General features: G+C 36.0%; 1 protein-coding gene across 13 annotated transcripts in view; it reads left to right on the forward strand.

The window, feature by feature from the left end:
- Positions 1-22,500, forward strand: part of FOXP2 (forkhead box P2) — a 251,079-nt gene that overhangs the window by 223,502 nt on the left and 5,077 nt on the right. For all 13 annotated transcript variants that reach the window (XM_044920086.1, XM_044920085.1, XM_044920087.1 and 10 more), the window contains one exon: positions 720-883. In XM_044920086.1, coding sequence (XP_044776021.1) covers positions 720-883 — 164 coding nt within the window. The remainder of the gene's footprint in view (positions 1-719; positions 884-22,500) is intronic.

Genomic DNA, 22,500 nt, shown 5'->3' on the forward strand with positions numbered 1-22,500 from the left:
TTGTGTTGTTGTTTTGTTTTGCATGCTTTGTATTTAGGTGGATTTGTGATTGTTCTTAAGAGTTGGTTTATCATCCAAGTAAGTTGTAGTACCTAGTACTGTAGAAAGCACTGGTTCTAATTCAAGCGACTTTTGATGTGAAGAAGCAAGAAGGACACCCTGTGGCAAAATCTGGAACACTCGGTTTTCCTGCAAATGCTAGATTGATAGAAGCTTTTGCAAATGCATGTGGCTATGCATTAATATTTATCCAGGCTGTCATAAATGATTTCACATCATAGTGTTGGGGAACATGGTGCTTGTGGCAAAAACTTTAAAGTTTAATTATAATATATAATTTTTATGCAGAGGAGGCAAATGTCAGGACTTCTTTATTTTGAGCTAAGTCCTGGTCATTTTTAAAAAGCAGAGCGACTGCTTCTGTGTTGGGGTTTTTCACTCCGTGGGAGAATACAGCAGTTCCTTATGTGAAAGGCTGAAACACGAGTGAAAAAGTTTGCGGGTGAGCTTGTGTTTACGCTTTTGCATCACACTTAATTTTCTTGATGTCTCTGCCGCAAGCTGCCCGTTTGGAAACTTCATCCGCCCCGTACATTTTCTTTAAATGCTTCTAAAACATCCACACTGTGATCCGAACCCACTCAAAAGAAGATCTGTCTCTAAAGAAATATTTTAAAGGGCATTTCCGAAGTTGTTTTACACCTTCTTCATTTCACTAGGCTGCCTTGGCAGAGAGCAGTTTACCTTTGCTTAGTAACCCGGGACTGATCAATAACGCGTCCAGTGGCCTGCTGCAGGCTGTCCACGAAGACCTCAATGGCTCCCTGGACCACATCGACAGCAACGGGAACAGTAGTCCGGGCTGCTCGCCGCAGCCGCACATGTAAGTGGGTTAGCAGGCCCAGCGACGGGAAGGGCCCGTACGCATATGCTTCTAACATTTGGTATTCTTCTGAAATTTCTAGTGGTATATAAGTCCAAAATACAATTTTAAGTGGAGTTAAATTGCCCCGTGTTCGTGATACGAGAAAGTGTATCAAAGTCAGTTTTAATGCATCTTGTAGATTCTCTCCAGTGTCCCATAATTACTGTACCAGCAGGCTTCTACAAATTCTTAGTACTACTAACATTCTCTTGGGGGTAGAGCAGTGTCTAAGATGAGTCTACATCTTAGGGGTCATTATCACAGTTTGGTTTGTATGGTGCAATAAAAATATTCATGATGGAATAAGTTGTAATTTTTACTACTATTACAGGTCTCTAAACCATTTATGAACTGTAGTCAAGATATTGCCCGTTTTTATAAACCGTAAAATGCAAAGTTTAACTGTTACCCACAGTTTACATAGAAGCTAGTAAAGTGTAACTTTTTGCCTGTCTTATAAATCAGTGTAATTACATATTCAACTTTAATTACTGGTGCGTCTGTATTGGCAAGGTTTATATGTTATATTTTATGCAAGACTACGATTCCTATTAATATTTAGCAGCTAACTATATCATTAATTACTCTAAAATCTTTCCCCTACCATCTTTTTAATGGAGCTGAGAGAGTAGATGTATTAAAAATTGATGTATTGTGGATTTCAGAAATGTGTATGACACTTTAAAAAATGCCTGGCCTTGTTCAATAGGCCAAGCATATCAGTTTCTTGTTTACTAAAAAGTATTGACCCTGGTGCAACTTAGAATGCAGGGGAAAAAAATTATAATCTGAATAATGAAGCATATATACCAGCCATCCAGTTGTTAGGATGAGTCGACACTTTATGTCCATACTTCCTGGAGTTAAACATCATATACTTCTAATTTCAAGTTATTGAGGTAAGAATAGTACCTTCTCTCATTTTTATATTTTCTTCCCCATCTTTGCATTAAAGATCTAGTCAAAGACCTGAATGAGAAATGTGGTCTTTATATGTGCCTATTTCCATCTGACCTTTCCTAGGATATTATTTTTGTTGACTTTTTAAACATCTTATTCTATTCGACATATTAATGTCTTTAAGATCATGCACCTAATTGCTTTATGGCACTTTTACTCTATCACCTTTGCAAAAAAACACACCGTGAACATTAATGTGTTTTATCAGGTTCCAAACCATTACTTTTTCAAAATGGAAAAATTTGTCTTTTGGAAGTGTCTTTAGATGGATTAAATAATACAAAAGAAGTAATAAAACTGGAAGTAGAAAGAACATGAATATATGCTCTTGAGAGTAGCAATACTCTAAAACAAGGAAAGTGAGCAATCAGACAAAAGTTTTTATACCTCTGCTTTATCCTATCAGCCAGGCAGTGGGTAGCTTGAGGCCTTTTACTTTCAGCAGTTCTCCTGAGTGTGCTGGTGCTCGCTCTCTGTGTAAAATGCTAAAATAATAAAACTTTAAAGAGCAAACAAGAGTCAGATCCTGTTTTCCCCCTTTTAAAAAAGACCTATTTCAGAAAAATGGAGGCCATTCATAAAGAAAGTGTTTGAGCTGCGGGTGTAACTCCCTGTGTTAGTATGTGGTGGATAGTGATGATTGTTTACCGTACAGAGAGGGTATGGAGCGAAGTGTTTTCTTAAGTGTTAAGTGTCCAGTGATAAGAATATTAAAATAAAAAATTAATGATTCAGTCAAATCATTTGTTAAACATTATATTTTACAACCTGAGATAATAATGGGGCTAAATGATGGCATTGCCAGGTTAGTTATACTTTCTCATTTGGCAATTGTTATTTTAGATTCTTCATTTTATTATTAATTTAGTTCAGTTAAGTGTGAAATACATCAGTGAAAAGATAGGATGTGTAAAATAATATATAAAAATTATAGATTAATGCCTGATGGGTTTATAAAACTAAAATGTTCGTGGTCAACCTGTCGTACGTTTTCTGCGCTTATGAATTAGTGCATGTGAAAAATATTTATGTGTATTTTCCATAGAGAGATATAAGGGAAGCTTCCCTTGGCTTATTGGAAGTAGATTTCCAATAAGCCAAGGGGAAAAAATTAGAGGAAGACCAAATCGGGTCTTTTCCTAAGTTATACAAATTATAATCAAAATTTTAATTATCTTGCAAAATATTGAATTGTCATTCATTCTTTGAATCTGTTTCTGCTGTCATTAACTTTTTGTATATTAGACATCAAATATTACTGATGGAATGTCATTTCAGTATTCTGTGTCTTCATCTTTATAGAGTGTTAATATGCTCGTACTTAAAGAATGTTAAGCATTTTATGTACATTATGAGGCAAAGGAAAAATATTATCTGATTCTCTCAATCAAAATTGGGCTGCATATAATTAAATGTACTTCAGAGTACTTGGAAAATTAAACAGAAGTGAAATAATTGTTAGAGAACATTTAAACTGCATGCGTATGTGCCCTGAAATGAAGCCATGGTCCTTGTTGTTTTGGAGGAGAGTAGTTACACTCACGGAAGAGTGAAGGAGAGGCAGAAAGCCCTACTGCTTCCGGTATGTGGGCTCTAGTGACAATTGGTAGGGGTTCCAATCCCAGAGTTAGCACTTAGTAGCTGAGTAGGATTCATTTCTTTCCTCAGTTTTCTCAATTGAAAATGAGGTAAGTAATAATAATATCTACCTCATAAGATCCTTTCTTAAAAAAAAAAAAAAAGATTTAAGATTCTACTCATTTATTTGACAGAGAGAGAGACAACGAGAGAGGGAACACAGCAGGGGGAGTGGGAGAGGGAGAAGCAGGCTTCCCGCCGAGCAGGGAGCCCGATGCGGGGCTCGATCCCAGGACCCCGGGATCATGACCTGAGCCAAAGGCAGGCATTTAATGACTGAGCCACCCAGGCGCCCCTACCTCATAAGATTATTTCAGATGAAATGAGTGCCTGGAAGATAATAATTCCTCCCCGTGTCCCTCACAGTGCTGTGTACACAGTTATATTACATCTTGTCATACCTCATTGTTACTCTAAATGAAACTAAAAACAATACTAAGATATTTCACATCTTAATGCCTTTCTTAAGGCATTCCATAAATGTGTAGTTAGTTTCCTTGGCCATCCCTTTGCTTTTCCTCTCACCCCCTTATAATTCATGAAGTAAGCCAATCCACAGAAGGAAACAATACAAGACAGAAATTTATGGTCGGGAGCAGGTTACTGAGAGTCAGCAGAATAAGAGATTTTTGAGGAAAACAAAAAAGATGTTATCCGAGGTTACAGATAATTAACAATTATAACAATGAATAATACCAACCCAGAACAGGAGCTCATGATATATACCTAGAAAACACTGAGTATTAGGTTTGATAGGAACTTAGAATATAAAAAAATAGACTTTAGAATATATGAAGTGAGGGGCGCCTGGGTGGCTCAGTTGGTTAGGCGACTGCCTTCAGCTCAGGTCATGATCCTGGAGTCCCGGGATCGAGTCCCGCATTGGGCTCCCTGCTCGGCGGGGAGTCTGCTTCTCCCTCTGACCCTCCTCCCTTTCATTCTCTCTGTCTCAAATAAATAAAATAAAATCTTTAAAAAAAAAAAAAGAATATATGAAGTGGTGGAAATAGACTGGTGAGTGTCTTAAATATCAAGCTGCAGTGTTTGTCTCTGTCGGTATGAAGCCTGGTGATGTTATGAGCTTGAGTTTCACACTGTCAGAGCTGTGCTTTAGGAAGAGTAATCTGGAAGTGGGCTGAATGAAACTCACAAATGGTATGATATTCAGGAGTTGGGAGAGACTACAGAGCAGAAGAGAGATAGAGACTGAGAGCAGAAGATTGATTCTTGTGGTAGGTAGTACCTGACCTAAGTACAAGACTGGGCATGGAGAGCAAGGAGTCAATTCAAGAAGCTTTATGGAAAAAAAGACCAGACAAGACAACCCACTGAATGCTGGGTACAAAGAGGAAAATTAGGCAAAATCATAGCAACTTTGGAAGCTCACAAAGAGAAATAGAAGTCACAAGAGGACAGGCTCAAGACGGAAGATGATATGTTCACAATTTTACTTGTTGAATCCAAGAACATTAAGTGTCCTTAGATTCAGGAAATGGAACTTTGTTTGTTTAGTCTTTACTCAATTCCAAAATGGTAAAATCCAAATCCAGATGGTAACATCGTAGAATATAGATGTCTTCCTGGGATTGGTAGAGATGTTTTGAAGCTTTAGAAGAGTGGAATAGCTATGGGTTAATGCTTCTTACAAATTATTTTTGGAGAACAGGAAATGCCAGATTATCATCCACATTCTGCAATTTGATGCTCCGTATTTAACACTTTCTCTTCATTCCAAGTTTTACTGTTAGAATGCCCTGAATGAAGGCTTTTGCCAAACTAGTGCATTCATTTTGCCTTCACTGCTTGCCTTTCTGCCTTTTCCTTTTCCATCTTTTCATCCTCTTTCTCTCACCTAAATCCTACTTTTCCTTAAGAGCTTGGTCCTATTTTCCCAGGAAGCTCTCCCCAGAAACTGTGCTTTCAGGACCCACACTTTGTTCCACACTCCGGAGAGCTTACTCCCTGTTCATTGTCTGCAACTAACACAGCCTGTGTCTGAGCACATGCGCACTCATACCTACTGCATGCTCACTTTGTAGACGTCCCCAGCTAAAGGACAGAAACTCTGTTTTAGACGTATTATAGTACCATACAAAGTAAGTAGTCAGTAACCATATGATGTGAGATAATGACTGTGGGAGATGAATTTATTTGAAATGGTGTGACTCCATGAAGTAATCCCTACAAGAGGAAAATCCAGGATTCTCTTAGAACCCTGAGGAAGAAGGGAGAACAAGGGATTTTTAGGAAGAAGAGATAACTAAATATAATGTTCATCTTTATGTGGGAGCTAATTGATCTTTCTAAATATTGGTAGAGTACACTTGTGAAGTTTTATTTTTTAATTTTAATTATTTGTTTATTTGTATTTTATAACTGTTCAAATTTATCTGAATAGTAAGTAGCAAGCCCCTTCACCTCATTCGTGATTATCTTCCCAGACCTTGTTAAATTTTATTTATCTTGTTGAAGGTGAATTAAAAAGAAAAAAATTTACTGAAATTAATGCATTATTAATCAAATTGAATGTTTAAGGGGATTTTAGCAAAAATTAGGAAAGGTTAAAGCCAGGTGGAACAATGTAGATTCTATATACTAAGCTTTTTACATTTGTTTTGAGTCTTTTCAATCAAATAGATTCTTAAAATCTTTATTTTCTACTGCTGTCAAAAGAGTTCTAGAGCCATCATGGTCTGAACAATGTAAAGAAAACTTCCCTTAAGAGTCTGAGCTGTGGGGCATCAGTGGCTCAGTCAGTTAAGAATCCACCTCTTGGGGGGGTGCCTGGGTGGCCCAGTCATCAAGCATCTGCCTTCGGCTCAGGTCATGATCCCAGGGTCCTGGGATCGAGCCCCACATCGGGCTCCCTGCTCTACGGGAAGCCTGCTTCTCCCTCTCCCTCTGCCCCTGCTTGTGTTCCTGCTCTCGCTATCTCTCTCTCTCTCTGTCAAATAAATGGATAAAATCTTAAAAAAAAAAATCCACGTATTGATTTTGGCTCAGGTCATGATCTCAGGGTTGTGAGAGATAGAGCCTAGGATCAGGCTCTGTGCTGGCTGTGGAGCCACTTAAGGTTCTCTCTCTCCATCTGCCCTTCCCCACCTCTTCCTTTATCTAGCTCATTCTAAAAAGAAAAAAAAAAAAAGAATCTGAGTTGTGTATCATTACAATTTTAGGATACTCTTCCCTTATGCACCTCAATGCCAATATTCCCTGCTTATTGACTTCTGAGAGTTCTATAGAATATGGATAAAATTAATTTAGATTCCTATTTTATATCAGTATTTGCCTCTTAAAAAGACTACTTACAGAGGATTGATGCTGTGTTCAAGTGGAAATAATTTGAACTTGATCTCTTCTCCAATGTGTTAAACTTGACTGAAAAGACAAGAAAACATTTAGAGCAGAGCTGGAAGGTGAACTCATACTGGTAGAATCAATCCATTTCCTGTCTCCTTGCAAACCTGAAGCAAAAAGAGAAGTTTAGTGATATACCTACCATATTTAGTTCAACTTGGTTGTTTCTTTTTTTTACTAATCAGTTGTTTCTCCTCGCTCTCAGTAAGTTGGCTCAGATTTGCCTTTCTTCTCTTGAAAAATGTTAAATGAGATCCCTATTTTTATATTTTCAAATTTTGTTTCTAGAGATCAAAATCAGTGCTCTTCCTGAACCGGTTTTGTATTGAGGGCTTTAGGCACAAAGCCCTCCATTGTCATGTCATTCCCCTTTCTGATTATTAGAGTCTCCTACTGTTGAGTTTTCAGATCATTTCCTACATGTCATTCCTGAATCCTCTTAGCGCCTATGTCATTTCAAATTTCTACTTGCTAATATTCTATATTAGTTGCAGGTGATTATTATATTTTCTCCTTCTTATTAAAGCAAATATTTGAAGTTTGAGAGTTAATAATCTTCTATATAGAACCAGAATGTTAATATGGTTCATATAAGACTGGAAAATAAATTTGTTTTGTCCTTAGAAGCCAAAACTCTAGAGTAAGGAAATCAAAAGCTGAGGCATCATATAAAAGGAGTAGTGTAGTATTATTTCAGGACTGCAATGGGGATCCCATTAATCTTTTTGATTGAGATGTTGAACACATATTCTATGTGCCCCAGAACTTTCTATACCTCGCATGTCCCAATCCTCTTTACAACATGCTTCTCGAGAACCTCAGTTGTTGTATCATTCCAATGCTAAACTTTAGCCTGTCCTGGCAAGAATATTTTGCAACCAAAGACAGCTAAAAGGGACCTCCAGACTCCCATTTTGTAAAACAATATTGAAAATCTAATATCAATCGTGAATTGTTATGAAGTATAATGAAGATATTCAAATATATACTATTGCCTTTCTTCCTTCTATTCTCTTTGGCTACCTTAAAATTTAAATTGCTCTTCGTAGGCACGTGTAGAATTTGCAGACCCTACCCCTTTAGTTGGTGTTATTTTATATAAAATCCCTACAGACCTTAGATCTCTCTGTGGACAAAAGCATTTAAAATTGGAGTGGCTCTGTATTTCAGAGGAAAGCAGTTGAAAGTGACTGACAACTTGAGCAAGTAGAATGCTCCCTCTCATTGTTTTCATGCCTGTTAAGCCCACACTATTTTTAATGATATTTTGGATCATTAAGAGGCATTATGAAGCTCTAAACATAAAAGCTTTTTTTCCGCCTTGCTTTACGTATGTTTTTGCTGATTTTCTAATTCACAACTTTTCAGTCACCTTTAGTTTTTTTGGTCCTAACATTTCTGGGTCTCATAATTTTCATTCTGATTTAATTCCATTTTTATTTAATCTCTGAACTTTTCATTAACTTTGCTAGTTAGCTTTGAGATCTCTTTCCAAAGTGATTGTACAGAATGTATGATTATGCCAGCTCTTTATCATCTCGTCTTTTTTTTTTTTTCAAGTGCTACAAGTGTGGCTCCGTGGATGCTGTTCTTTTTTACATTATTCCGGTCCCCATATGTGGCACTTACAACTCATTCTAGTTCCTCTTAATAAAAAGATCCTCCCAGAGGTACAGTGCCTTCAGCTAAAAGGTGTTGTATCCCTACCGTGCCAATTGTGGAAATTTATGGGTTCCTGTAGGGTTTTGAAGGATTTTTATAGAACTCTACAGATGATATCTGACATCCATGGTATGAATCCCCACCATTTAGGCAAAGTGTGTCAGAAAACTTTTAGCTGACAGCATTGTAGCTTACTGCTTCTGTTTCATATCTAAAGAAGATACTTTGTTAGAAGGTACATCTTCATTTGCACTAACACTAGTTGAGCCTTAGAAATTTCCTTTCTCTAAGGGTCAAAATGTCATTGACTGAATTGCTAAAAAATGAATATTGCTATTCAGTATTAATTTCTTCCTACTTCTACTACCAGGGAAAAAGGAAATTTTTTACATACCTATATGGTATTTTAACTTCAGCTTTTGACCTCGGGCTTGGGAAGTAGATGTATATTTGGTGACTATAGGCATTTTATGACTAAAGGTGTTTATCGTGTAAAGTCAACTATCATTTCAGAATATTACTTAATGTGAAGTTGCTTTCAATGGTAAAAAATTATATTTTAATATATGTTAAAATTATATGTATTTTAACTACTTTGGCAGAATTTAAAATTGATCATTAACATAAGTACCACAATATACTTGAATAGTTTGGCACCAAAAAAATACAGTTTAAAACATTATCTCAGGATTTCTACCTTCCATATGCAGTTTTCATCATTAGGATAAAATTCAAGAATTTGTATAAGCAACAGATGACCAAATAGTTTAATATAGCTAGTGGAAACTAACATTCTTTAGTTTGTTCAACATTATCTTAATCTCTGAAGACTAAAAATGGAGTAGCATCATCAAAACAGTTAAAAGTCAGGAGCCCATTGGTCACACAACGTTACCTTACTATAGAAAAATTTACATTCGCAACATTAAATCTAAGATCCTTTTGCTAATTAGCAGGTCAAAAAAAGGACAAAATGTATTAGATTTAGAATAAGAGGTAAATATTGGTTTTACTCCATATTTCAATCTCATGTTTGGAACTAACAGAGCATAATTTAGCATAAGTTCAGGAGGAAACTGAACATTGAGTCAGTCCCCAGTTTAATTTGAGCAAAGGAATAGTTTCAGCAGAGCAACTGGTCTCCCAGATTTGACAGACCTAATGGCATGAACCATACAACTGTAATCCCGGTGGAGAGCCATCTCTGTAAAAATATCCAGGAGGTAGCTCCAGCAAGAGCTAGCAGTGGATGGGCAGTATCCCATCAGGCCATTTGGCAAAGGGAAATAGCAGTCCAGAAAAACGGGTGAGCCACAGCCAGAGGACCCAGTTATAGGACTTTGAGGGCAAGGTCTTCAAGGACCCAGAACCCAAGTTATCAAAGAGGGAATTGGAGCTGAACAGGGACATACGTTTTTTATACCCTCATACCCATCCTGACAGTTTTGACTGAAACTTAGTCCAAGAAACAAGGCAAAAACACAAGTCTCGGATGAATGATTTAAAGGAGTTCTGGAGCAGCCCCAAAGCTGACTTAGTGGCTGAGTGTCAAGATATAATTTAGACTTTTTTTTATTTCACTGGCCAGCAGATTAGAAATGTAAAGGTCCTTAGCTCCATAGCCAGATGTTTGTTGAAAGTTTCCATTTATGAAACACAAAATGGAATAGTACCAATTGTATCTCAACAGGCAACTAGTGTGATTCTGAGATTGGACAAAATCTATTTGTGCTCATCAAGGATCAAAGTAATTACATCTGTATTTTCATTTTATTACAGCTGTTTGGGTCACATCTATTACTGTTATCAATCAAGGAGAATGATAAGTCATAATGAATTTTGTTGTTATGTTTTTTCAAGAGCACTGCAGCAAAACTATCTGAAATCATTTGGGAGTGAGCCTTCAAATCATGTAAAATCCAGTTTCTTTAAACAATGTTGCATAAATTTGAATAAATTTCAATATACTACTGAAGGTAAGGGCAAGAAATCTTAGAGAAATTTTGATATACATATATATGCATGCAATTTATAAAATTATGTTTTATTAACCTTAATCCACCTTTTTGTTATATTTCTTAGAACTTCTATTGACTTTAAATGGAACTTTGGAACTCCATCTCGGGGTCAGACCTATTGGGATGTAGGATAGAATTATAAACTGCATCCTTAAGACTGGCAATATATCTTAGAAGAAAAACTTTTGTTATAATCATCTGGAAATAATATTCCTTTGCAGTCAAACACTAAATGGCTGTGGTTTTTTAGGTGACAGATTAAGGGAGATATAAGATTTATTAAATATATTAGGATTAAAGTTGTATTCTGACCTTAAGATGAAAAATTAAAATATATTTGTCTGTTTATCTTTAGCCGAAGCAAAAAGGTATAGGGAATTGAGTAGGGCATTTTCTAATTATATTCTGAATAAAAGGAACAATACAAGGTATATATGGAATGAGGAATCATTTGTTCACTTCACTCCAATTTTTCTATCCCCCTCTTAAGGGATACACATTTCTGGGAGGAGGAATATTTTTCTTTTCATCAAGAGATAAGCAGAATTTTTATCCGTTGAAATCGGGTAATACTGGAGTAGTAGTTCTGAGTACTGTTCTAATGACAGCTATGTGTAGATCCTTTCAAATCAAAATAAAGATAATTCAGTCAACGGTAAATTTTTGTGATAAATGTTATTTTAGTTTACAAAAGAGAGAATCTTGAAAAATAATAAACTGGAAAAAAATTGAGACATACTAATAAAGATCTGTTTTATAATTCCTTAATTAATAGTGAATTTATCATGTCCAGTTGTTTTAATTATATGGACTTCTTACTGACTTCTGTAAATAAGAGAATTAAATATTTCTCTAATATGTGTTTAATTTAGAATATAAAATCTATATTTTACTGGAAGAAGGCAGCATTATCATTTCAAATGAATAAGATCTTAAGTAAAATTAAGTAAACAATTTCTTAACGACAGTGTAGCTTCGTGATTTAATTACTCACATTAGCCTAAGATCATCTCTCATTTTAAGAAGTACTAAGAAAATGTTCTTTTAAAAACAAACTTTTCCTTTTAAAACTTTAATGTTATTTATTAGCTTATTTCTTTGATATATTAGACTAAAATACTTCCCACACAAAATATTACAAATGTTTAAGAGTTACTAATGTTTAAGAAACATGAATTGTTTCTCATTTCAACATGACTTTATACAAATGGAGATAACTAAACTTGTAATTTTTATAAGTCTACCCTTAAATTCCAAATATAATTATATCATTTCCTTGTGTATGTACTAGAAGGAAATGAGTAAAATTGAATTTCCCTAATCTCCATTTTTCATATGCTTTCTAAATGAACATCGATTATTTCACCAGTTTTCCTGTAAAACTTCTTCTTTGGGGGAAAAAACCCAACTTTTTAAAAACTACTTGTTTGATGTGATTGTCTCTACTAAGATATTAGTTAATAGTAAGTTAGCTACTCAAAAATAACAAAACCAAAAATTGAGTCTCATGAAACTACAACTTTCCATCTTAATAAAGGATTTGTGCTTCTGTTTTGAAATTCATTTTATATCTGCAAAACAAGGATATTTATGTAGTAAGCAGGAGGGCTGTGCCATTAGCAAATACAAACTAATTGAATCAAATTTTATTAAAGCACATATAAAATGGATAGTTAAAGTGCTAATCTTATACTTTGATTTTTTTTATAATGCTTACCTACTAGTGGTTATCATTATTATTTTTTTTTAAAGATTTTATTTATTTATTTGACAGAGACACAGCGAGAGAGGGAACACAAGCAGGGGGAGTGGGAGAGGGAGAAGCAGGCTTCCCACCGAGCAGGGAGCCCGATGCGGGACTCGATCCCAGGACCCTGGGATCACGACCTGAGCCGAAGGCAGACACGTAACGACTGAGCCACCCAGGCGCCCAAGTGGTTATCATTATTAATGCAACAGTTCTGTGCCAAGAACTAACTAGACTTGGTAGATAGTTAAAAGAAAATCCCATCTTATACAGGTATTTCCTTTTAATTAGAAAAATTTTGATGTTGTTTTGTGAAACAGTCAAATCCTGTGCAGATCAATGGACAGCATTAGTCTATAGCAATAATCAGTGTACACTGGTATTTCTCAATGTCATGAATCAACAATTAGGACATAATGATAAGTAAGAGATCAAGAATTTGTATGACTATAAATATTTTCTGTTGGACTTAGTCAGTGCATCCCATGTAAGTTAAAGATATCCAAACTAAATCAAGTAGAAGTAAAGCATGGTTAAGGACTACAATTATTTCAATATATTCAGTATGTTTCTCAAAGTAACTGCAAATATAAGTTCATTTCACTGGATAAAGATTGCTCTATTGGGTCAAATAAAATCAATTTCCATAGTAAAATTGAAGCATTAGGGCCCTAACACTATTTCTGAGAATAGGTTTTTTACTATTATCCTGGGAGTAACATTTTTTTGTAGTAAAGACCCATAGTCACTGATGGAAGCATGTTTTATCCGTCTGGTGTGCTAGGGCAGGGGGAGAGGTTAAAAATATTCTTATAAGATTTTTAAAAGGTATGTTATATCTCTTTGTAAAAAAAAGTTTATTACTCTTTTCGGTAGGTACACTGTATGAAATGTATTAAAGTTTTTCTGAAATAACTAGGATTACCTAAAGAAAAGATACAAGGGAATCTCTTATAATGAGCAAAACACAAAAACAATTTTAATCTACTCTTATATTTAGTTTTGACTTGTAAATGTTTGATAAAATTAACTTTACGTTTCCTGAAATTGCCTGTATTGAAGATATGATCCATTAATTGCAAATTTTTTTCACAGCATTTGTTGATATCTACCATAACATTTAAGACTTTAAGATTAAAGATTTTATCATTAGCTTCATGGTGTTAGTAAATATTGTATTTCTGAAAGCCTCAATCAAATTGACATTATGTCACTGAGTTTTTCTCATAAATAATGACACTGTAAATATTTTAATTGTCACATCTGATAATAGCTAAATAAGGACACTCGTTGATTCTGCAGTCTAACATCTATTTACTTAAATACATTTTGAATGTCTCAGTTTAAGAGAACTTTATTCACAGTACTTCCTTATTCTAAGAACAAAACAAAACCCACAAACAGGTTATCAGACCTTTTACTTAGTCTTGAGGAAGGAGCAAAAGAAGACAATTTACATTCCTTTAGGGAATATACTGTGTGACCACAGTCTAAAAAGATAAACTTCCCCATTATAATTTGACTCTTTGCTTTAGGGTGTAGGCGAACATTGACATTTCTTCTGCCTTTCATTGGTGCCTTGGGTACTAACAAATTTCACAACCGAAGAAGCAACACATTTCTTTAGGCACCGAATCAGTCTGTTAATGTAGTTAGTCCTCTGTTTGTGTTTTCGGGGTATACCACCACTGAGGGTAGGCTGTCAAACTGGAAGATTAGAGTATAAAAATCAGTTGCTACTTTGCATTTCCTTCTGCTAGAGGCTTGGCTGGTTGCATAGAACAGAGATGAGTTTCATTCATTTAAGTTGAACAGACATTTAATGAGCAACTATTATGTGCTAAAAACCTGGCAGATGGTCTGCATCCACAAAGAGGTAAAATTCGAATAGAGGGGTGGATATGCACACAGGTAGTATGAGAGACCAAGTAAAGGAAGGAAGAGCCCTACAACCAAATTGTAAATTCAAAGCCTTATGTGTAGGCACACGGAGGCTGAGAAAAGACTTGTGGGGGTTGTAGCTTTGAGTTAGGCTTAACAGGAAGTAGATTTTTAGGGTAAACTTCATGAAATTATTGCTATTCGACAGGTTTTGCTTGCAAAAATAGTAATCAGATTTTTCAACCTAATATTAAGCCGAGATGAGGAAAGAGAGGATAGGTGCAAAGGATTTGAGGATTACGAGCAAAGGTGACTGAGGTGTAAGTCATGGGTCTCCTTCAGAGAACAGGTAATAACTCCTCTGCCTGCCTAGAGGGGTATCCCTGCAGGATGAGACTGGACAGGGACTGGGAGCCCTATCTTACAATTCACTAGTCTCCAAGCTAATGGTAGGGTAGGGACATTTCAAAAATTCACCAATTATTTGGAGATTCTTAGCAAAACCCTCACAGGTATATGTTACCTACTTTTAGAAAAAGGCTTACCTCCTTTTTTGTTGTTGTTACTAATCTCTGGAAATACTAGATTTTTTGGACTTGAGAAAGTAGCCATACTTTATGCCCTTTTCCTTCAATATTCCGTTTTAAAATACATTTTTCTTTTTTTTTTTTAAGTTTTTGTTTAAATTCCAGTTAGTTAACATACAGTGTAAGATTAGTTTCAGGTGTACAATTTAGTGATCAGCTCTTCCATACAACATCTGGTGCTCATCGCAACAAGTGCCCCATCACTTACTTAACCCATCTCCCCACCCACCTCCCCTCTGGTAACCATCAGTTTGTCCTCCATAGTTATGAGTCTGTTTCTTGGTTTGCGTTTCTCTCTCTTTTTTCCCCTTTGCTCATTTGTTTTGTTCCTTAAATTCTACATACGAGTGTGAAATCATACGGTATTGGTCTTTCTCTGACTGACTTACTGCACTTAGTGTAATACTCTCTAGCTTCATCCATGTCATTGCAAATGGCAAGATTTTATTCTTTCTTATGGCCGAGTAATATTCCATTGTACGTACCTACCACTTCTTCTGTATCCATTCATCAGTCTGTGGACACTTGGGCTGTTTCCATAATTTGGCTAATGTAGATAATGCTGCTATAAACATTGGGGCACGTGTATCCCTTCGAATTAGTATTTTTGTATTCTTTGGGTAAATATCTAGTAGTGCAATTGCTGGGTCATAGGATAGTTCTATTTTTAACTTTTTGAGGAACCTCCATATTGTTTTCCAGAGTGGCAACCCCAGTTTGCATCCCCACCAACAGTGTAAGAGGGTTCCCCTTTCTCTGCATCCTCACCAACACCTGTTACTTCTTGTATTGTTGATTTTAGCCATTCTGACAGGTGTGAGGTGATAACTCATTGTAGTTTTGATTTGTATTTTTTTGATAATGAGTGATATTGAGCATCTTTTTGTGTGTCTGTTGGCCATCTGGATGTCTTCTTTAGAGAAATGTCTGTTCATGTCTTCTGCTCATTTTTTATTTGGATTATTCATTTTTGGGGTGTTAAGTCTTACAAGTTCTTTATACATTTTGGATACTAATCCTTTATCAAATATGTCATTTGCAAGTATCTTCTCCCATTCCATGGGTTGACTTTTAGTTTTATTGATTGTCTCCTTTGCTGTGCAGAAGCTTTTTATTTTGATGAAGCCTTTAAAATGACATAAGAACACAGACTAAAGATTAAAAATAAATCAAATTTCTTGATACCAAGTGTCAACAGCCTATGTGAGTTTTTGTGGTCGTTGCTGCTATTGGCATCTTAATCACAAAGAGGACAATAGAGTTTTATTTACAATATCTTCCTGTCTTCCACTTTCTAACATCCAAGCTTTGTGGGATCAACTTCTCCTCTTCCTTGAGCAATTAAAACAACAAATATAAAGATTCATCAAGATTGCATATGAGTTATGAACAGTCATCATCTCTTTTAATTTTTAGAATTTTTCACATAGATTTAGACCCTTCTAGCTCCACGGTAGAGCTTATGAGGGAACTATTTCACATATGTATAAATTTAGGAGCAATGGATGCAAAGCCTTTTTACTCCATGACCTATAGCCTAAATTCTTCACTTCTCTCCACTGTTTCTAATCCCTCCACCTTAGCCCTGACCATCTTTACCTTATTACACTGTTTTAGTGACCTCCTGACTGGTAATCCTATGTCCAGTGTCCTACACTCAGTCTAGGCTTTGTAAGTTAATCCTCCAAAAACTCTTCTATCTTTTCACTGCCGGGCTCAGAAACCATCAATAGCCCTTCAGCTGGCAGAGAATAAATTTTAAACTCCATAAAATGCAACTCAAGGGCCCTTCACCATCTGACCTTGTTCTGCTTTCTAACATATTTCTTTATTACCAACCCTCCTTTCTTCATGGCCTCTGCACACATTCAGGGTTCCCGCAACACATTTAAGATTATCCATTTTCCCCATTTCCACTCAGAAGGCTCTTTGCCTTGTCTCTGCATTATGAACATTTTCACATATTTTAAAGCCTACCTGAAATGACACCTCCCTCCTTCATAAAGCACTCACTGATTGCATTGCCAGGGTTTACCCTCCCCTCTTTCTTAACACTTTGTCGATCACATCCTGTCTGGTATCAAAGTTACTTGTGTATACATCGTACTTCTCTGCAGCACTGGAAACTATGAAAACCCTTGTCCATATCAGCCCCTAGCCCAGTGGTTTGCACATCATGTCTATTGAATTGATTTCTTTTCACTTCTAACAAGAAGTAACTTTTATCCTTCTAGAAGTACTTCCGTTTCATTTATTGGCTTTGTACCTCTCTGTCAGGGAATAATAACAGACTTTCTGTCTCTCCAGCACTAAATACTTTCCCTCCAATTATCTAAAGAAATTCCAAATAGCATTCGAATTCTCCCAAGTGTAAATTATCTTAAATTAGGAGGTGGGTATGCCTTCTTTAAGCAAGAAATGTAAGTCCCTGCTTTTCTGTAGTAAATAGGATGTAGTGGACTAAACAGAGTAGCTGAATTATAAATCTTCTATTTTGTGGAAAGAAGAGCTTTTAAACCATTCACGATGAATTTCTAGATTCTGGTTGGAAAGCATATCCACTATTTACCAAGTGGATCATTTGCTTTAAAATCAAGGATAAACTTGCTTCCAAATCCACTTAAAGAAATACAACATATTTATCAGGTTAAGAACTGCTAACGTTTACCTTCTGTCTGCATCCTTCTGTGCCAAAGGTTTGTCCTCCTTAGTCTGTACTAATACAGATGCCTGGCTTGTGTTAGGTGCCCAGTAAGTAAATAAATGGCTGGCAAAACCATCCAATCTGGACTTTGTAGACGCCGTCCTTAAGATATGTTAAACATAAGTCTCTTTATTGTCCTTTATTCAAGATCTCATGAGGAAGACAATAAAAATCAGTGACTCTACTAGTTTTTTCTTTCTTTATGTCCTTAAGTTAAAAATAAAAAATAAAGCTAAGTCTTTGATGTTTCAAATGTCTATCATCTGTTTTATTCCTGGAAAACTGATTTTGTTTGTTTGAAGTAGCTTCTACTTTACTTGTTATTAAGGACGCAGTTTAATCTGTAAGACACCTCAAGTCATCACTGAAGGAAGCAGTGCATAAATTTCAAATTAGTGGGGGGAAGAATGGCATGATGAATATCCCAACCATCTTCAAACCCAGAAAGAGTTATCACCAGAATAGTCAAGGATTTCTCTCTTTTGTCCACCTGAGCTTTCTCTTACTTTGTTATCTTAAAAGAATTCCACTAAGAGTATACATGCTTTGAGATTCTTCTTAGAGGCAGATAATCTCTCCCAGCTGTTAATTCCTCCCATCTCACTTAATTGCTCCTTCTCTTAGTACACTTACGACGGGCCATCTTGTAGTTATTTGAGTACATATTTCTTCCATATTAGACCGAAAGTTCTTTCATAGATATTTAATGCCCCCACAGTGCCTTATATATAGAAGGTACTCAATAAACTTTTGTTAAATTAATTATTGGCATTAAGAGATAATAGTTACATGTTATTGGCTTCTCCTGTCAAAGCAGAATTGATGCTCTTTACATTATTACAGACACAGGGGACTTGGCTTAATCCACAGCACAAAGGAATTTCGGGCAGAAAAAATTTCTTCCTAACAGGTGTACGTATATTGCTAGATCTCTGAGAATTTCCACTTTTTAGTCAACTTTGAGTTCATCTGTTTAAGGTTTCTCCAGCTAAACATATATAATCAGACTTCATAAGCCCTCCTGTGCACAGCACATGTGATGCAGGCGGGGACCATTCAATGCATGCATGTTAATGGTTTAGCAACAAGCTAATGATGAGGCCTGGGATGGATGACTGAGGAGAGTGAGTGTAGGAGCTCTATGTACAGAGCTTTGCAATGATGGCCCTTCTCCTTTGAAATTTGTTTTCCTCTGTTGATCTGAAAAGGATCCAAGATTTGGGGCACCTGGGGGGCATAGTCGGTTACGCATTCGACTCCTGATTTCAGCTCAGGTCATGATCTCAGGCTCAGGCTACTGAGCCCCGTGTCAGGCTCCACATTCAGCATGGAGTCTGCTCCTCCCTCTCCCTCTGCTCCTCACCCTGCTTGCACACTCATGCTCTCTCGCTCTCTGTCAAATAAATAAATAAAATCTTTAACAAATATTAAAAAATAAAAATGATCCGAGATACGACATGAGCTTTTGGCTTAGTGTTTTAGTGTTCAGGAAATTATTTGTAAATAATTCTTTGCAATAATTATAGGACTATGTTGTGTTATTTTGTTCCCTTGATTTTATTACCTTAAATGTACTTTTAAGGAAGGGCAGCTGTTATTAGGATTACTTTAATAACCCTAATGTCTGGCATCTGATATGTGGGGCACATATATCATTCTTTTATGACTTTTCTGATACAGTAATAAAAATCTCACTTTGGGAGAAGGGCTAAAATATTTTTAGAGCTAATTAAGCTCATACAGTGTTTAAAAATTAATTCATGTATTTATACCATATCTTTTCCCAAAAAAGTATTTAAGGTTGTCATTGTATCATGACTGTGTCTAACATTTATTGATCGCTTATGACCCAGGCACTGTGCCAACTGGTTTACATATATAAAAAATCCTTTAATCCTCATAACAACTGTATAAAATAGGTACTTTCTTATTTCTCCTTTATGGGTAAAGAAAAGGAGGTACAGAGACATTAAATAACTTCCCCAAGGTCACATAGCTAGGAAGTAAGGGAGCCAGGATTCAAACCCAAACGTTTTATCCTCAAAGCCCACTATATTATTAACCATTTAACCACTGCTGCATGACCATAGGTTATAAATGAGGTCCCTACACTGTTCAGTATTACTTTTATACTATACTTATAAGATAATCAAAATACTAAGTACATAAAATTTGTTATATTAAATTACACCTGGATAATTAAAAACTGTAAAATAATTTCACTGGAGAAGGGGATACAGAGGGAAGAATTGGTGAGCACTGAGCAGAGAGGGTGTTTCTTTAAGAGGATTCCTGTATTTTATTTGAATTGTCAGAAATTTTTCTATGGTGGAGGGGAGCATTTTTCCTAAAAGAATTCTTATCCTGTAGTGATGTTCACATATTAGGTACCTTAAAGAAGTGAACATTACAGAAATAGCTACCTCTTTTTTCCAGAAATAAATTAAATGAGGGACGCCTGGGTAGCTCAGTCAGTTAAGTGTCTGCCTTCAGCTCAGGTCATGATCTCAGGGTCCTGGGATCGAGTCCCGCGTCGGACTCCTTCCTCAGTAGGGAGCCTGCTTCTCTCTCTGCCTGCCGCTCCCCCTGCTTGTGCTCTCTCTCTCTCTCTGACAAAGAAATAAATAAAATCTTTTAAAAAAAAAGAAATTAAAGGACCCTCATACCTGTAATGGGGGCAAGAAGGGAAAGATATTGCTAATGGCCACAAAAGGGACTAATTTCCCATTTGTCCTGCAATCCACCAAAGACATGTGGTCTCCTGGTGTTTGATTTCCCTTCAGTTGTCACACAACAGAATGAGTGGAAGCATGGAGCTCTCTGAGATCCAAAAATGAGAAACTTCATATGCGTAGTGGTAATCATGATCGGATTTTACTTTCATTGAAAAGGATTCCATCCATTTATAGGCATAGGTCCTGTAACTTTCAAGCAGTTTTGTTCTCAGAGATGCTTAACCCCTCTTCTTACTTTTTATTTCTTTCTTAGACATTAGATTGGTAGCAATCAGTATTTTAAAAATTGAGCATTAATAATTATTGGCTTTGATTTTACTTTATTTTAGTAAGTTAGCAGCCTAATACTGTAACCTTAAGGGAAAATTTTATTTCCATCTTTCCCAGGTCTCATACCTTGTTTGTGAACTAATTCTGGATGGAAAGGAGTCCAAGAATACTTAATTACAGGAAGAAATTTTCCCTTTTCCTCTCTCTCTCTCTCTCCTTTTTAGTGGGCTCCACACCCAATGTGGGGCTTGAACTCATGACCCTGAGATCAAGAGTTGCATGTTCCATGGACTGAGCCAGCCAGGCATCCCAAAATTTTATCTTTTAGAAGTAGTGCAAATGAAACTCTTAGTGACTTGTTGGCACATCATTTATTTGTTCAACACATATTTGCTAGGTACTTGCTATGTGCATAGCTCTCCTGGTCTGTGAAGTTCATAGCCTCGTTGGCAAGACTTGGTACAGCCACCACTAGAAAGAGTTACAGTGCACCTGATTAAGGCAAAATGGGATAGCAGGAATAACAAGGTTCCAAGAAACATTCCAGAGGCCAGCATGGGCACCAGTCCTAGCTCTACCTATACTTACAACACTTGGAAAGTGACTTCGTTTCTAATCTATGCAATGGGAGCATTAAAAAAATTATGTTTGATATAGTCTTAGGATTCAAAGATTCTGTAGTTTTGAGCATCAGAATGATTAACAAAAAAAAAAAAAATGCTTTGTAGGGGCCAAGTGGGAGATCAGTGCAAACTGGACGGTCAAACAAAGTCTTTAGTAGATAAAAGTTGGTCTTTAAACAGTAGACAGGTTGTGAGTGGGTAAAACATGGAACTGAATGGAATTTCGGGTTCTGTGTACACACAGAGGTTTGAGGATGGTGCCTAGACAAAGTCAGCATGTAAAGTGACTTGGAGTAGGAACTAAGCATGATTTTTAAAGATGATATTTGGCGTCTGGAATAGAGGTTATTATTCAGAAATGCTGTTGTTCATAGGTCAGTTGAGTCCTACCTACTGAGAATGACTGAGAGCTTTTGGCTTAATCCTATCTCATCCTCTGAGTCTCGGTTCACACAGATTTATGTACAAGGCAGTGACATAATGAAATAAATACTCCTTGCATATTAAAATCCTTCAAAAATGCAATGGAATATACCGTCATAGCTATCCTTTTTCAGAAATTATCTCTTTATGTTTGTGTTTTAAAAATACATCGTGTTTGCTGTTCTTCTTTATCCAAAACTTGAGACTTTCCCACAGGTTCTTTATTCAATTAAAATCCAGCCCAGAAAAGTAAACCCCAAAGAATCGGATACTCATGATATGGCAGCACTCCAGCTGAGGGGCCAGTGAGAGTGGAGAAATGAATTAGGAAACAGAGTCAGAGTAGAGAGACCACTTAGGTCTTCTCAGCACCCTGATCATCAAGACACACCAACTACATAAGAGGTCACATCTTTGACTAAAATATAGGATGCCCAAAATAATATTAATTGACTTCAGGGTAATCCCATTGAACAGTGCTAGATATGTGTGTATCTTGCCAGCTACTAAGTATCTGTTTAGAAATATTCAGCTATTTAAGCTTGAAAGTTTTGAATATTCATAGGTCATTTATGAGACCTAATTGGAAAAAGGTGCTATTATATTAACCTTAGAGTTTATTCTAATTATTTCCAGTACTTAGAGTTTAGCATTTACTAAAATGTTCTGAATCCCAGATTGAACCTGGAAAATCTAAAATTATAAATTCAACTTATAATGATTATTAAATCAAAACGTCATTTTTAATAAAAGTCATTAAACGAATATGAACTTTCACAAGTAATCTTATTAGAAGATTTCATTTGTATATTTTAGAAGGTACTTTGGGAATATTAACATTAGATTTAATAAGTGTTTAAAATTCTGGATGTGTCTATGTGATACCATAATAACGAATTGGTTTATCAGTCATTCTACTCAAACTATTGGCTAGTTCAGTGAAACATTTAATCAAAGTAGTTGTTGAATT

This window comes from Neomonachus schauinslandi, chromosome 12, assembly GCF_002201575.2.
Source record: "Neomonachus schauinslandi chromosome 12, ASM220157v2, whole genome shotgun sequence".
NCBI classification, from domain to species: domain Eukaryota; kingdom Metazoa; phylum Chordata; class Mammalia; order Carnivora; family Phocidae; genus Neomonachus; species Neomonachus schauinslandi.